The sequence below is a fragment of the Bos taurus genome, chromosome 4, assembly GCF_002263795.3.
Source record: "Bos taurus isolate L1 Dominette 01449 registration number 42190680 breed Hereford chromosome 4, ARS-UCD2.0, whole genome shotgun sequence".
In the NCBI taxonomy this organism is placed as follows: domain Eukaryota; kingdom Metazoa; phylum Chordata; class Mammalia; order Artiodactyla; family Bovidae; genus Bos; species Bos taurus.
Window position 1 is genome coordinate 67,654,239 of NC_037331.1, and position 13,850 is coordinate 67,668,088.

The 13,850-nt window shown below is 38.7% G+C and overlaps 1 protein-coding gene across 9 annotated transcripts in view; it reads right to left on the reverse strand.

Annotated features, from left to right (window-relative positions):
* Nucleotides 1-13,850, reverse strand: part of CREB5 (cAMP responsive element binding protein 5) — a 438,005-nt gene that overhangs the window by 339,955 nt on the left and 84,200 nt on the right. For all 9 annotated transcript variants that reach the window (XM_024990748.2, XM_059885640.1, XM_024990747.2 and 6 more), the window contains 2 exon segments: nt 13,340-13,433; nt 160-281 (listed from right to left, as the gene is read on the reverse strand). In XM_024990748.2, the coding sequence (XP_024846516.1) occupies nt 160-281; nt 13,340-13,433 (216 nt within the window).

Below are 13,850 nucleotides of genomic sequence, written 5' to 3' on the forward strand. Positions count from 1 at the left end.
AGATTCATCCATTAAAAAAAAAAACAACATAAAGCACTTGTAAATGGATAAAATGCTGTTTTAGAGCCACATCAGCACAACAATGCCACCTAGTTTCAACACAGACGTGTCTAGCAGGTACTAGAGAAAACACTTGTCCAGGCATCCAAGTGAACCTACCCGCTTGCTGCTCTCTTCCTCCTGAGCCTTCCTGAACTCATGCTCTAGGGAGCAGTCCAACTCACTGAAGAGCCCCACCTCCTCGCAGTTCTTCAGGAATCTCGTTGGGGTTGGAGTTTGATCTGAAAACAAAGACCAAGTGATTAGACAGGGAATCTTTTCCTCAAAAGCCAATGGCATGCATGACCTAAATTCACTAATCCCCTCCACTAGCCTTAATGACGATGCCGAGTGGCAATCCATAACTTTCCAGCCCTTTACATAAAATTAGAATATGGAATAAAATAAAACCATAAAGCCCAGAGAAAGAATATGATGTGTAGGGGTTCCCTCTGGAAAACTTCAGGTGAGGAGATGCCACTGTTGACTTTCTGGGGTTCATATCATTTGAATACATGTTGCAATGTATAGAACTTTTTAATTGGAAAAAACAATTTTGCTAAAATAACGCCCCCAAAAATCTAGAGTCAATGTTAAGCCTGACTTTAGGGAGCTGGGAGGATAAAATATTTAATAAATGTTTATATTAAACAAAAAGAGGGAAGCACTCATTTGATTCCTTTTTCTTAATGGAGAATAAAGATTTAGCAATTCTCTCTGTCATTTTGAGAGTCACAGAAGGATGATGAATGGTTCCAAGACAAACACATTCAGCTTCCATCTCTCAAAAATTATTAATTTTATTTTCCTCTGCTATAGCCAAAAGAATGTTCAGAGAAGACATTTAAAAAGGAATAGAATTTCTTTCATATTCTTGATGGTCTGGAGAGTTTACTACTTCAAAAACTGGAGGATCTGAAGCCACTGTTTGTGTCTTAATATTATGTACACATTCTCTAGACTCTAGGTCTCACAAGATCCTACAAGTAAGCAGGGTAGAATCACACTTTTGTAATTATTAAAGATAGTTATATTCCTAGTAAAAAGTATACTTGCATGAACAAGAATAAAATTGTGTTAACTGCACTTCTCTCAGTAACAGAAAATTAAAAAAAACAGAGAGGACCACTTCCCAGTGGGAAGCCTGGCCATGTCAATTGTTTTGCAAGTGAAGAAAACTGAAGCTCTGAGTGAGTAAGGGTCTTATTCAAGATCTTCCGGGTAGATGTAGCAACCCTGGTATTATAACCAAGGGCTTGGTGCCATTTCCATTATGTACATGCATTATTCCCATCTGAGTCTATGGCAGACACTGCTAGATGGATTACACTTGTCCAGCAATCGACATTCAGCCTCAAATCTCTTTCTGGACAGTCCTCTAAGTCATCAATACCAGTCAACTGCAGAAGGTCCCCAAGTTGCAATGAAATTGCAGTTGCAGCATCCTCTTTATATGTTCCTATATGACCAGAAACTAGAATCCTATTTCATTTTCTAAATCATAAAGAAAGTAGTTAATTTTAGTAAATTATCCACTGAAAGTCAAAGAATAATCTTAATATCTATGAAGCTGAAAAAGACTTGATATTTCCATTTAATGAGCCTTTCCAAGGCAATGTCTCCGGATACACTACGGGCATGGGGCTTTCCTAGCTGTTAAAGACCCAAATGGTTGACTTGGATTCAAATGCAACAAAATATCTCCCTGCATTCTTCCCCATTCTTAGTCTACTCTCCAAGATACTGAGCTCCCTTTGTAGTACATGGAGAGCCAGTAGGAGAGCCAGATGATTATAAATTGGACAATACAGATAAAAGATATGCAAAGGATTGGGTTTTGCTAAAAATGGTTTTATTAAAATGTACATTCATTTATTAAGCTATACATATATTCCTACATGGGCTTCCCTAGTGGCGCTAGCATCAAAGAATCTTCCTGCCAATGCAGGAGACATAAGAGATATGGGTTTGATCCCTAGGTTGGGAAGATCCCCTGGAGGACAGCATGGCAATCCACTCCAAAATTGTTATCTGGAGAATCCCAGGGACAGAGGAGCCTGCCTGGCAGGCTACAGTCCGTAGGGTCACAAAGAGCAACTTAGCAACAACTGAAGCAACTTAGCACGCATGGACACATATACCTACATATCCATACATATCTATAACAGTTATATATACCACACAGTGTTATGTGTTTATAAGAAAATTAGTATTTATGCAGCATTTTGCAGTTCACAAACATTTTCACCCACATTGTCTAGACTCAGATCTCACAAGATCCTATGAGGTAAGCAGGGTACATATTATTTTAAAACAGGAGAAATAACTACTTTGCACAAGGTCACATGATTTATAACCATCTTATCACTATTAAGTCCTCTCTTACCTATGACCATAATCCTTTCTCAATCTAAACCCCATGCTTTGCCCAGACTCTCCTTATAGGTCCAAAGGTCTTGGGTACAAGAGTAAAAGACAACATTGACAACTCAGAAATCTAGATTTGATAATCGTGTGATTTAGGGAAAATTACCTACATTCTCTGGACATGCTCATCATCTTTCAAACAAGGTTTGAATCATAAAATCACCACCATAACTGGGTTCCCTTCGAAAGTCACTGAAGTAGGTCAAAGATACATATGACCATATAAAGAACAGTAGGACAGGAACACCAGTAACAACTGGTTAGATACTAGAAATTGGGCCAGAGTAAGGGCTAGCAGAGTTTTATAAACAGAGGGTGTAAGTGGACAAGAACCGAGAGCGGAAATAAAAGTGTGTGTGTGTTCATGTGTATAGCTGTACATTTATTGGGTGGTTATTCCATTCCAAACTGTAAATAATCTGCCTGCCATGCAGGAGACCCAGGTTCAATCCCTGGGTCGGGAAGATCCCATGGAGAAGGGAATTGCAATACACTCCAGTATTCTTGCCTAGAGAATTCCATGGACAGAGGAGCCTGGCGGGTTTTAGTCCATGGGGTCGCAAAGAGTAGGAAAAGACTGAGTAACTAATCCTTTCACACTGTTCCATGCCAAACATACTGCTAAGTATTTTGTTGCATCATTTCATTAATTTTCACACCAACCACATTAGGTAAAAATTACTTCCTCCATTTTACTTACAAGGAAACTGAAACTCACCTTGGGCACCACTTAGAAATAGAGTCATATAATTGTATTGGTAATGAACAATCCTTACAATCCTTGGTTCTTCTGAAATATCTTGGAATCATTTATATCCTTCACACAATAGAACTACACTACTACACTCCAAGCCTACAGACTCTTCACTATACAGTAAGAACATTTTTGTGACTAAAAAACCTGAGAAAGTATCACATAACAGAACTGAAATATTAGACCACTTGTCATCAATAGGAATTTAGTTTGCCAGGTTTTATTTTTCCTTTTATTTCTCTATGCTTCTATGTTGGAGATTTACAAGTTGAGGGCCATGATTCTGGGTAAAAAGAATAGTAATCCTAGAAGCTCTATAAGACTCCTGAACTCTGGGACAAGTTCATGAGATGGTCCATAAAATTGAATTCAGGTTGGCATTTGGGGATCCAAGCCCCAAGCAAAGTTGAGAGATGTTTTCTATCTTTGCTAAAGCAAAATTATTCCCAGATACCCACATACACCCACATACATCAACAAAGGAGACTGAAGGAGCATGGTACAGGGTAGCAACAGCGCCATCCATCATGATGAACATCTCTGCAGCAACAGGGAGACCAAGCTGCGGAACAAGAGGAGCCATGGGCAGTAAAGACAGCTGGCCCCCTCCTCCCCAGATCCAAAGACCCAGAGGAGGGCCCCAGAGTTGTTACCAAATGTGACTTTCTTTGCTGTATGATAAGAGTGAAGGGAAGGCAAAACATTTATCTATATTCACATTTGGAATAGATAAGGCACACTGTTCTGAATATTTAATTCATTCTCTTCTTGTGAATGAGCTATTCTTTCCAGTTACAACAGGAACCAGAAAATGGAGCTTAACTTTTGTTTTAACATTTATTAGAATTAATACAGGGTCTCAAGTCATCTTTGATCCCACATGGTACCAGTTCCAAGTAAGCCAGGAAATGTGCAAATCTTCAAAAGAGGGAACAGCTAAATCTATCAGCAGCTTAAATAAAAGAGGCAGAGTTTCTTGGCCACATGAATGCCTTGTCAAGTAACTATTCCAGCTGAGATCAGACCAGAAATCAGTGAGTAATATCCATGGCCAAAGTTAAAATTCTTGTAATCTATGCCTTATTTAGAACCAAGAGCATGCACCAGTTATCTATAGCGGCAGCAGTTTCTACGTCCTGAATAACAGTGACTGATGCTCTATCTGTGGATAATATCGAAGGTGTGTTCAGTAGTGATGAGTTAAACTCCAAGGATTTATAGGAACTGGTTCCACTCAGAACTCAGAGCTGACATGATCATTTAAGGACTTCTGCTCTCCTTTCTTTTCGTGCTTTTACTCCAGTGGGGACCATCTGAATGCAAGATGGAGACTCTCAATCCCAAATCTCAAACTAAAAGTTAGCAGTTTTTGAGTCTGAATGCTGCCTGAGTTGTAGCCATAACCTTTGTAAATCTGCACTGGAGCTGCAGCTTGTGCGCCACCTTCTCACAGTCTACCAAGAGCACATCAAGCCGAGGTCTCAGGAGACCTAGACACCCAGGGCCAGTGCAAGCAAGAAATCATAGCCTCTTCTACTCCTCTCAAGCATCCTTGGGGATATAGTTACCAACCAGACAAGAAAGATTTGCACCAAAAGGGATAAAATATCTTTTGTAAACTTTGTCATATTTCAATATCTACTGCCCTTCCTGGAATGATGAGTCTATTTCTTGAAAATGGAGCATCTTCTCATAAAATCACTGCCTCTGTAAATAGCTCAGTAAAGGACATTTGCCAATAGAGCAGAGGCTCTATTTGCCCATCTTCCAGGAAAAGGACCACAAACGTGGCATTATGAGTTAGGAATTTACCCATCATTTCTATGATAAAAAATCTTGCATCACATTACATCTCACCTGGGAAGGACCACAAGTGTATGGCTAGAAATATTAGGGAAAAAAGCAACTCACTAAGTTTTCAATCAATCCATAGTCTGCCTACCATCAAGTGCTTCAGCCCCAGCAAATATGATTATTCCAAAGACTAAATGACAAGCACAAAGCTAAAGCATGAAACCCAATTCTTAGACGCGCCAAGTTCTAACCACTGGATGACCAGAGAAGTCCCCCTTTTTTTTCCCTAAGAAATTTCTATATATTTTAAAGTTTAAAATTGCTGTCATAGTATATGTGTACATGTGTATTTTGCTGAGAATAAAACTGTCTCAACAGAAAAAAATAAAAATAAAAATAAATAAAAAAGTGTTTAGTCTGGTTTACATTTAATAATAGGTTGCTACTTTATTCAGTTTCAGAGCTCTGTTTGAGTTATATGTCTGTCTATGTTTCATTTTTTTATGATAAAAAAGGCAAGATGACAAGTCATCAATTTAAGAAAAAAGGAAAAGCAGATTTCCCATCATATACCAGAGGAGAAAAAATGTGAGTCACCTAAGCAAAAATTTTTTCCTATTGGTCTGATAATCTCAGTTATGGTATTACTAAAGGACTCTATAAAGTAATTTTATATCATTCTGTATTAAATTGATACTATAAAAGCCTCACTTATTCAGACAAGTTATTAGAAAGATCAGTTTGAACTAGTGATCATTCTAACTGTAGGGTATTTTTTAAAAGGCAATGCATTTTTATAATTTGTGTGACTCAATTTCAGCCAACAAAATATGGCTTAATGGATTCCTTAAGAATCTGCTCAAATCAGTAGAGAAAAATATTAGAAGTAGCCTATCTATTTTAGTAAGAGTTAAGGCAATGGCACCCCACTCCAGTACTTTTGCCTGGAAAATCCCATGGATGGAGGAGCCTGGAAGGCTGCAGTCCATGGGGTCTCGAAGAGTTGGACACGACTGAGCGACTTCACTTTCACTTTTCACTTTCATGCATTGGAGGAGGAAATGGCAATCCACTCCAGTGTTCTTGCCTGAAGAATCCCAGGGACAGGGGAGCCTGGTGGGCTGCCGTCTATGGGGTCTCACAGAGTCGGACACGACTGAAGTGACTTAGCAGTAGCAGCAGGGTTCTCAAAAAAGGCATCTCTCTTAGAGATTTTTAATATTCTTTTTATAGTCAGATTTATCCCACTATTTTCAACCAATGCTTTCATAGAAATATTCTTATCCTTTACCTGCATTTTAATAGAGTTCTAGTTAAGAAAGTTTGCATTAAATGAATTTTAAAATACATAATCCTTCATAAGAGCAATAATCAGTAACAACTGACAGAATTCCACAGAATTCTAGACAGGCTTCTTTGCAACAAATGTGCCTTTTATTGAGTGTGAATATACAATAGGAGCAATAGGGTCCTCTCAGTGACACTGACATCTGTCCCAAGAGGCAGTGCTCCTATGGGACAAACCAAAGCAACTCTGGCTTTTAACGATAGCTGTGGGATACTTAAAAACTGACCTGGACTGGGGTGATCCAGATCAGTAAGAGGTGAGACACACTCTCACACTCTTGGCTAGCATGCTGCAATCCATTTACTGTCAAGGTAGAGAGCTGGTGGACTAGACACCCTTAGAGAGGATATGAGTCAACCAGAGCATGCTCTGATAAGGGCATCTCTTACAACACATGGTTCCAGAAGACAGTGGTATGGATTTAAAAATACAAGTATATTTTCCACACCTGCATACTATCAGCCATGGCCTAACCCTAAGTGTTCCAACAGCCATTAAGTCATAATTTTAATTCCGTTTAGAGGAGCTAAGCCAGTAAAAAGTGTTACTAACACTGAAACCACGTCTTTGCTGGCCACGTAAATGAAGGGGTCAAAATCTGCCCTGAATAGTGGAATCCAAAGCTTAATGCTTTCACTTAGTCACTAATTGCCTGAGTTCTTCTACACTCTTTGTCAAAAGGAATTGGGTTCCAGATTAAATAGACTAGAAGTCAATTTTTCTTATATAAAAGGAGAGTTTCGATCAAGGCCTCTGACATATTCAGGTGAATTTTTAAAATTCTACTTTGCTTGACCAATTAAAAACATGAATGACAAGCTGACATAGCCTAGATGTCAACAGCAACTTATCACAGTGGATGAGAAAATCTGACTTAAAAATGCACCTCTTCATTCCTCTAACTGCTAATGCATTGTTATAATTTCCTTCTAAAAATGTTTGACTCTTCCTTCCATTTGATGACTACTGAAGAGATAAATCAATAATATAATAAAAAGCAGTTCATAGACTTATATCCAAACATAAATCTCAGACTGAAATATGCTAAAAATAATAGGCATATCTCACCAAATCTAGATGTATAGTAAGAAAAATATAGATAGGGACTTTGAACAAATTGCTTATCCTCTTGATGTTTTTCACTCATATGAAAAAAAAAAGTGACCAGGATTAAATGACAGTGTATATAAAGCAGGGGCCACAATTACTGGCATAAGATACGGCAATAAGCGGTAGCTATTGCTATTATCATGCTGCCCTCTGGTGCAAGCCATCTCCACCACCCTCTGTTCCATGAAGATCTGATTGATTTCCATAGTGAGAAATTATGTAACTTTACCACTGATGGAAGAGAAAGAAGGGAAGTATGGGCTGTGTGTGTGTGTGTGTGTGTGTGTGTGTGTGTGTATGCATGTGTGTGATTTATTTACTTTTTATATCCCAGTTCATTCCGAAAAGAATTTGCAGTAATACGTCACCTTTCCTCTGACTTTTCTATTAAAATGTTCTTGGATTGTTAAGTAGGGTTTACAGCAAAGAGCCCTGGGCAGTAGATTCAGATTCTGAGATTGTCTGGTTGATTACAGTCTCTTGGAAACAAAAGTTCTACTTCACTGAAAACATTTTGCTTTCTCCACAGTAAGAATTAGGTTCTGAATCTGGAACTAGGCTGTACTTGTAGACCTAATCCAGATCTCAGCTGGGTTCTGAAGGGTTATAGTGTCCTTTATACAAGGAAGAGGAGAGGAAGAAGCCAGTCTCTCTCACCTCTCCTCTGTGTGTCAGTACAAGACACAGTCAGCTGCACCGCCTCTGGTATTGGGGTTTTACCACTTCCAGCCCCACCACACTCAGAGGTCAGAGAGAAAGTACTGAACACTGGTCTTGGCTGAAATGCCATATCCATCCGGAAATGGCCTTTCCTGACCTCCCTTCAGACAGCCTGCTGGCCACTGATGTCACCCTATCATATTTTTATCTTCATCAGAGTACTTGTCCCTAACTGATATTTTCTTATTTATTTATCTGGGGGCAGGGGGTTGTTTTGTTTTGTTTGTCTATTATGTCTCTTTCTCCCCACTCTCAATAGCGTAAAGTCAGCTCTATGGAAGAGCAACTTCATCTGTCTGATTCAATGCCACATCCCCAGCACCCAGCACAATAGGATCCTTGCAGGCACTCATCAAATGTTTGTTAAATAAATGAATGGTGGTGAAGAGGCAGCTTCAGATCCTCTTTCTACACCTCAGAGGGTGCCAGTCCTAACTTTTCTACAAGCACAGCCCCTTTGCCTGCAGCATTAATCGGATTAAGATGTCTAGTGGGGGAACTGACCAGGCATTTCAAGGCAGTCTCTGTGTCTCTTTCTCAGGTTTCCCACCTGAGTGTTGATAGGGCTTTACCTTTTGGGAAAGGTCTGTGATACTCTTGAACTTCATCTTCCCTTTAATGAAACAAAATCGATCATCTTCTAGGTCAATCCACAACACACAACACATACACACAGAGTTCTCATTTAGAGTATTATCCGCTTATTATTTGTTCAGCTACAAAGTTGCACTTTGATTCCTATTCTGTCTTTCCCCTGTGCAGAACCTGGGAACCCTGTAAAAATTGGAGGTGGGGATGTTTGATAGGGCAAGATGGGGGAATTCCAGGATACCAAGCCATAAAACCATTAATGCAGACCCAAACACATATCTCTAATGCTTCGGTATCTCTAATACTGAAATTTGATCATCATTTGCAAACCAGATAGATCTGATGTGATGTGGTAGTTGGTAATTTTGTGTGTATACTGTCCTCAGTAGATTCCCATTTCAAACTTGGCACCTAAAAACCTTTGCTATCACCACTTTCCTCACCAAGAAATTACCACCTATCAGATTAAGAATAGCTAAAGGGAATGATTCATGCCCCTGATCACATCAGGAACTCTGGATGTGTATCATATGGCCCAAATAAGGGTGGAAGGACCAAGGTGGGAGGGGATGGGAGTCTTTGCCCTCGGAAGCCAACACCACCACTCCTATTCATGTCCCTACTAGTACTGACCCCTTAGAAAGAAAGGTTTTATGTTTACTCTCCACCCATAAGAGCAGACTCATCTTCATAAAACACCATGACTGCCACTGGTATTAACCTGACTTGTGGTGTGTCAAAGATTGTTTACAGTCATTTTGAGTAGTAAATTCTACCCGCCCTAAATAAAATGGGCTCTATGGCAAAGCTATGAAATTATTTCAGATCTTACAATTCTTTGGATATTCATCCATGAAGAATATATCTGTGGTATCTTAATAACTTCCCTAACTGCAATATTTGCAATTAAGGAAGGATGAAGTGATTTTCCAAAAATTTAGGTTAGCCAGATATCCTGAAATCAGTGATAAACATACCTACCATACATTATCTCCTTAATATATGTCAAATTCCTATTCATCTGAAATAAAATTTTGTATAATCGAATATTGCTTGAAAAAAAAATAGCCCAGGAGGGACTTAAACATTTTTGCCCTGATGACACTCACTGATTTAAGATTTGATTTATACTATTTTTATTTTTACTATATTTCAAGCTGTACAAAATTATTAATCTTTATGAGAGGCCACAAAATAGGCTTAAGGGACATTAAGAAATAAAATCTTAATGAACATATTTTAATAAAAATATATTCTGAAACTTTTGATAAATTCAAATCCAAGTAATCAAGATATACACAAATAAAATTTCAATCATATTTACAATCATAATCTAGTATGCTAAAACTGTGTTTGAGATAAATATATATAAAGACTTTCTTGAGGAAAAATAGCAAGGCAAAAATACCCAGTAAATAGCCTATTACAATTCACTGCGGACAAATTGACATATGATGTGTAGTTGACCTCAACCCCTGGAGTTGGACTGAAGAGCTCTGCATTCTGTTCCAGCAAGAAAATTCTGCAAGATTACAAACATGCAGTGTGGGTAGCACATTTTAAAATTTAACACTCAATTTCATTGGGAGTATGAAATGGCCTCCTACCAGCTTCAACATAAAACCTGAGAAAGCAAAAAAATATATACCTTTATATTATTCATGCTGTTTTTCCTCATTTATTTCTCTCTTCATTTTCTTATTCCAAGTTCAATATAATAAAAATCAGAGTGACTTTTCTGTCAATAGTTTTCCATCTGACAATGCCAATTATCACCAGCAACAATTCTTATCAAACTAGTAAGAATCTGGTAGGAATGCCTGAAAAGCTGCAAGACCTTCATCAAAAATCTGATTATAGAAAATCTATAGACATGTTCACACATCTTTAGCTTTTTTTTCAGACCTTCAGATGGGGCTCCCTTTAGGGTCACCCTAGCGGTCTGTCTGAGAGACACTAGAGTAATTCTTATCTCTATCTCTGAAAATCTCCAGATATTCACCATTCCCTCTTCCCTGATGGCTCAGATGGTAAAGAATCCTCCTGCAATGTGGGAGACCTGGGTTCGATCCCTGGGTTGGGAAGATCCCTGGAGGAGGGCATTGCAACCCACTCCAGTATTCTTGCGTGGAGATTCCCAAGGACAGAGGAGCCTGGCGGGCTACAGTCCATAGGGTTGCAAAGAATGGAACATGACTGAGCGACTAAGCACAGCATCCTCACACTCACTTACCACTCCCTACCCCAAGGCAGCCTATTTTAAGGATCCTGTTTGGGATAAAATAAAGGGTGAACTTATTATTTTAAAATATTGGGGATTCCAAAGTCTAATGCCTTGCTATTTGCATATATATGTTCATTGTTGAACTGTAAGGTAACACCACATGTGACTCTACTGAACTTAATAAATGATCAAAACAAAAGAACAGACCACCCTTCCTAATCCTTCTAGGCTTTCATAATTCTTAGAAATTTGAGTTTCTGCATCTCTGTTTCTAGACTTAAGGAAAGACAAAGCTGTTTCTGAAGAGCCAGCTAGTTCAATGAAAACAAACAGACTGAGAAAGGTATCGGGGAAGGGTGTGGGGGGAGGGTTGAAGGAAAAGGCTGCCTTTGAACTTAAGAGTCTTCCAAACTATAGTACATCTGCACTATTAACAAGTACAGGCCGGATTGTGAACATGTGTGGGCGATCCCATCACTGAAAGTATTTGATCATATGTATCAACTGAGGAAGCCTGACAGTGCAGTAGCTGGTGTGGGTCAGAGGGTTAGAAATGCAGGATCAGGGGCTCTATTTCTGCCCTATTGGGAGGCCTGGCATGCTGCAGTCCATGGGGTCGCAGAGTCTGACGTGACTGCGCAAAACTGAACTGAACTGGGGAGTCTGGGAGAGCTGCTCCCTCTCCCACCTCCCTCCACCTCTTCAGTAAAATGTGGCTTGTAATAATAACCTGTCTGACAAAACTCTTAGAGGGTTTACTGATAATACTGATAATAAAATACTTGTAAAATTTAAGTGCCATAGAAATGCTCAATTATTGGAGCCAGTTTTGCCTGGGCAGTCAGTTTCTCTTCTGATATCTTTTAAAACATGTTTATGGGTGTATCATTTTTTTCACGATGCCAGGGAGACAGCGGCTTGAGCAAATTATTTCTAGCCTAAGAAGGGAAATGCTTTAATTACCCTTGTTGGGTTCATGAAATACTTTCACTTAATACTTTCATTGTATCTTAGCAGATAAAATCATTCCCATTTTATAGAAAAAGAAACTGAAGCCCGGAAGTGTTCACCAACTTACTCAAGGTCATCTGGCCAGACTAGAATTCAAGTTTTCTCACTCTTTGTGAGAAAACTGGCACTCTTTTGTCAAAATGGGACAGAATGGCAATTAATTGATAGATTAGCCTTATTTATTTCTGCTCACATTTGCTGAGTACTCGCTATATTTCCATCATTATCTCATTTAATTTCCTAATTATGAAGCAGGTACTGTTTCTTAAGGAAACGTTCACTGATTAATTCAACCAGAAAGAGAGCTCCTTCTACAAAAGTCACATAGCATTCTTCCTTACAATGCTCTTTTGATACGTATCACGGACAGTCTTCCGTTTTAGCTAAGTTTTCACACACATACACACACACACACTACATTATGATATCCTCAAAAATAGTAATCATATCAATCTTTGAGGCTCCATGGCACTCAGAATGGTGCAGAGTGCATTCAGTTCAGTTCAGTTCAGTCACCAGTCATGTCCCACTCTTTGTGACCCCATGAACCACAGCATGCCAGGCCTCCCTGTCCATCACCAACTCCTGGAGTTTACCCAAACTCATGTCCATTGAGTTGGTGATGCCATCCAACCATCTCATCCTCTGTTGTCTCCTTCTCCTCCCACTCTCAATCTTTCCCAGCATCAGGGTCTTTTCAAATGAGTCAGGTCTTTGCATCAGGTGGCCAAAGTATTGGAGTTTCAGCTTCAACATCAGTCCTTCCAATGAACACCCAGGACTGATCTCCTTTAGGATGGACTGGTTGGATCTCCTTGCAGTCCAAAGGATTCTCAAGAGTCTTCTCTAACACCACAGTTCAAAAGCATCAATTCTTCAGTGCTCAGCTTTCTTTATAGTCCAACTCTCACATCCATACATGACTACTGGAAAAACCATAGCCTTGACTAGATGGACCTTTGTTGACAAAGTAATGTCTCTGCTTTTTATGCAGAGTGCATTACCAATACTCAATTAATATTTGTTGCTTGAGTAATTACAGATATGTGATTTAAAAAAAATACATGGATACAAGTTTCATAGCAATAAATATTTCACATTACAAAAAATGAGAAGTCATAGAGTTCCAATTATTTTAGTAAACACTACATTAGCTGATTACATTTCTTCTTACCATTATTTTAAGTCTCAGCTATATCTTAGAAATGTATATTTTCAAGGCTCAGAATTTGCCAGTGGTAAATCATTCTATTACGCAGGACAAGTATCTCACATGTGGCTGATCTGCTCACCCAAGCCTCTTTGCCTGATGGCTCCTTACCTGATAACATATTGTCTGTTTTTATTGAGGGAAACTTCAAAGTCATTTCATGCTTGTGCCTATGAATCATCAGATGATCCTCTGTTGGGAAGCGCTGTCAGACAAAATATAAAAGGGAGAGAGGAGAGGAGCCATTCAGTTTTATAATAAATATTTGCCATCACAGAGAAAAACATCAGCATTGCAAACGTGACAGGCAAAACAAAAAGTTAGTTCTGAAAAAGTGTGAAAGCATGGTTGGTAAGTAAAATGACAAATTATTTTATGCAAGCACATATGCATTCATATCAGACTTTGAGAAAGAATTCCATGTCATGCTTAATTATTTGCTGCATATCTACAAATGTACCGCATGACATTTGCATACTATGTTTCTGTATATGAAGATGTTGAACACTGATTATCTCAGTAATCATAATTATATATATGATATATAGTAATAAGACAAATTGCTTTTAATGTTCTATACTCCCTACAGTGTAGTAAACCAACACTTTAGTTTTAATTTTCA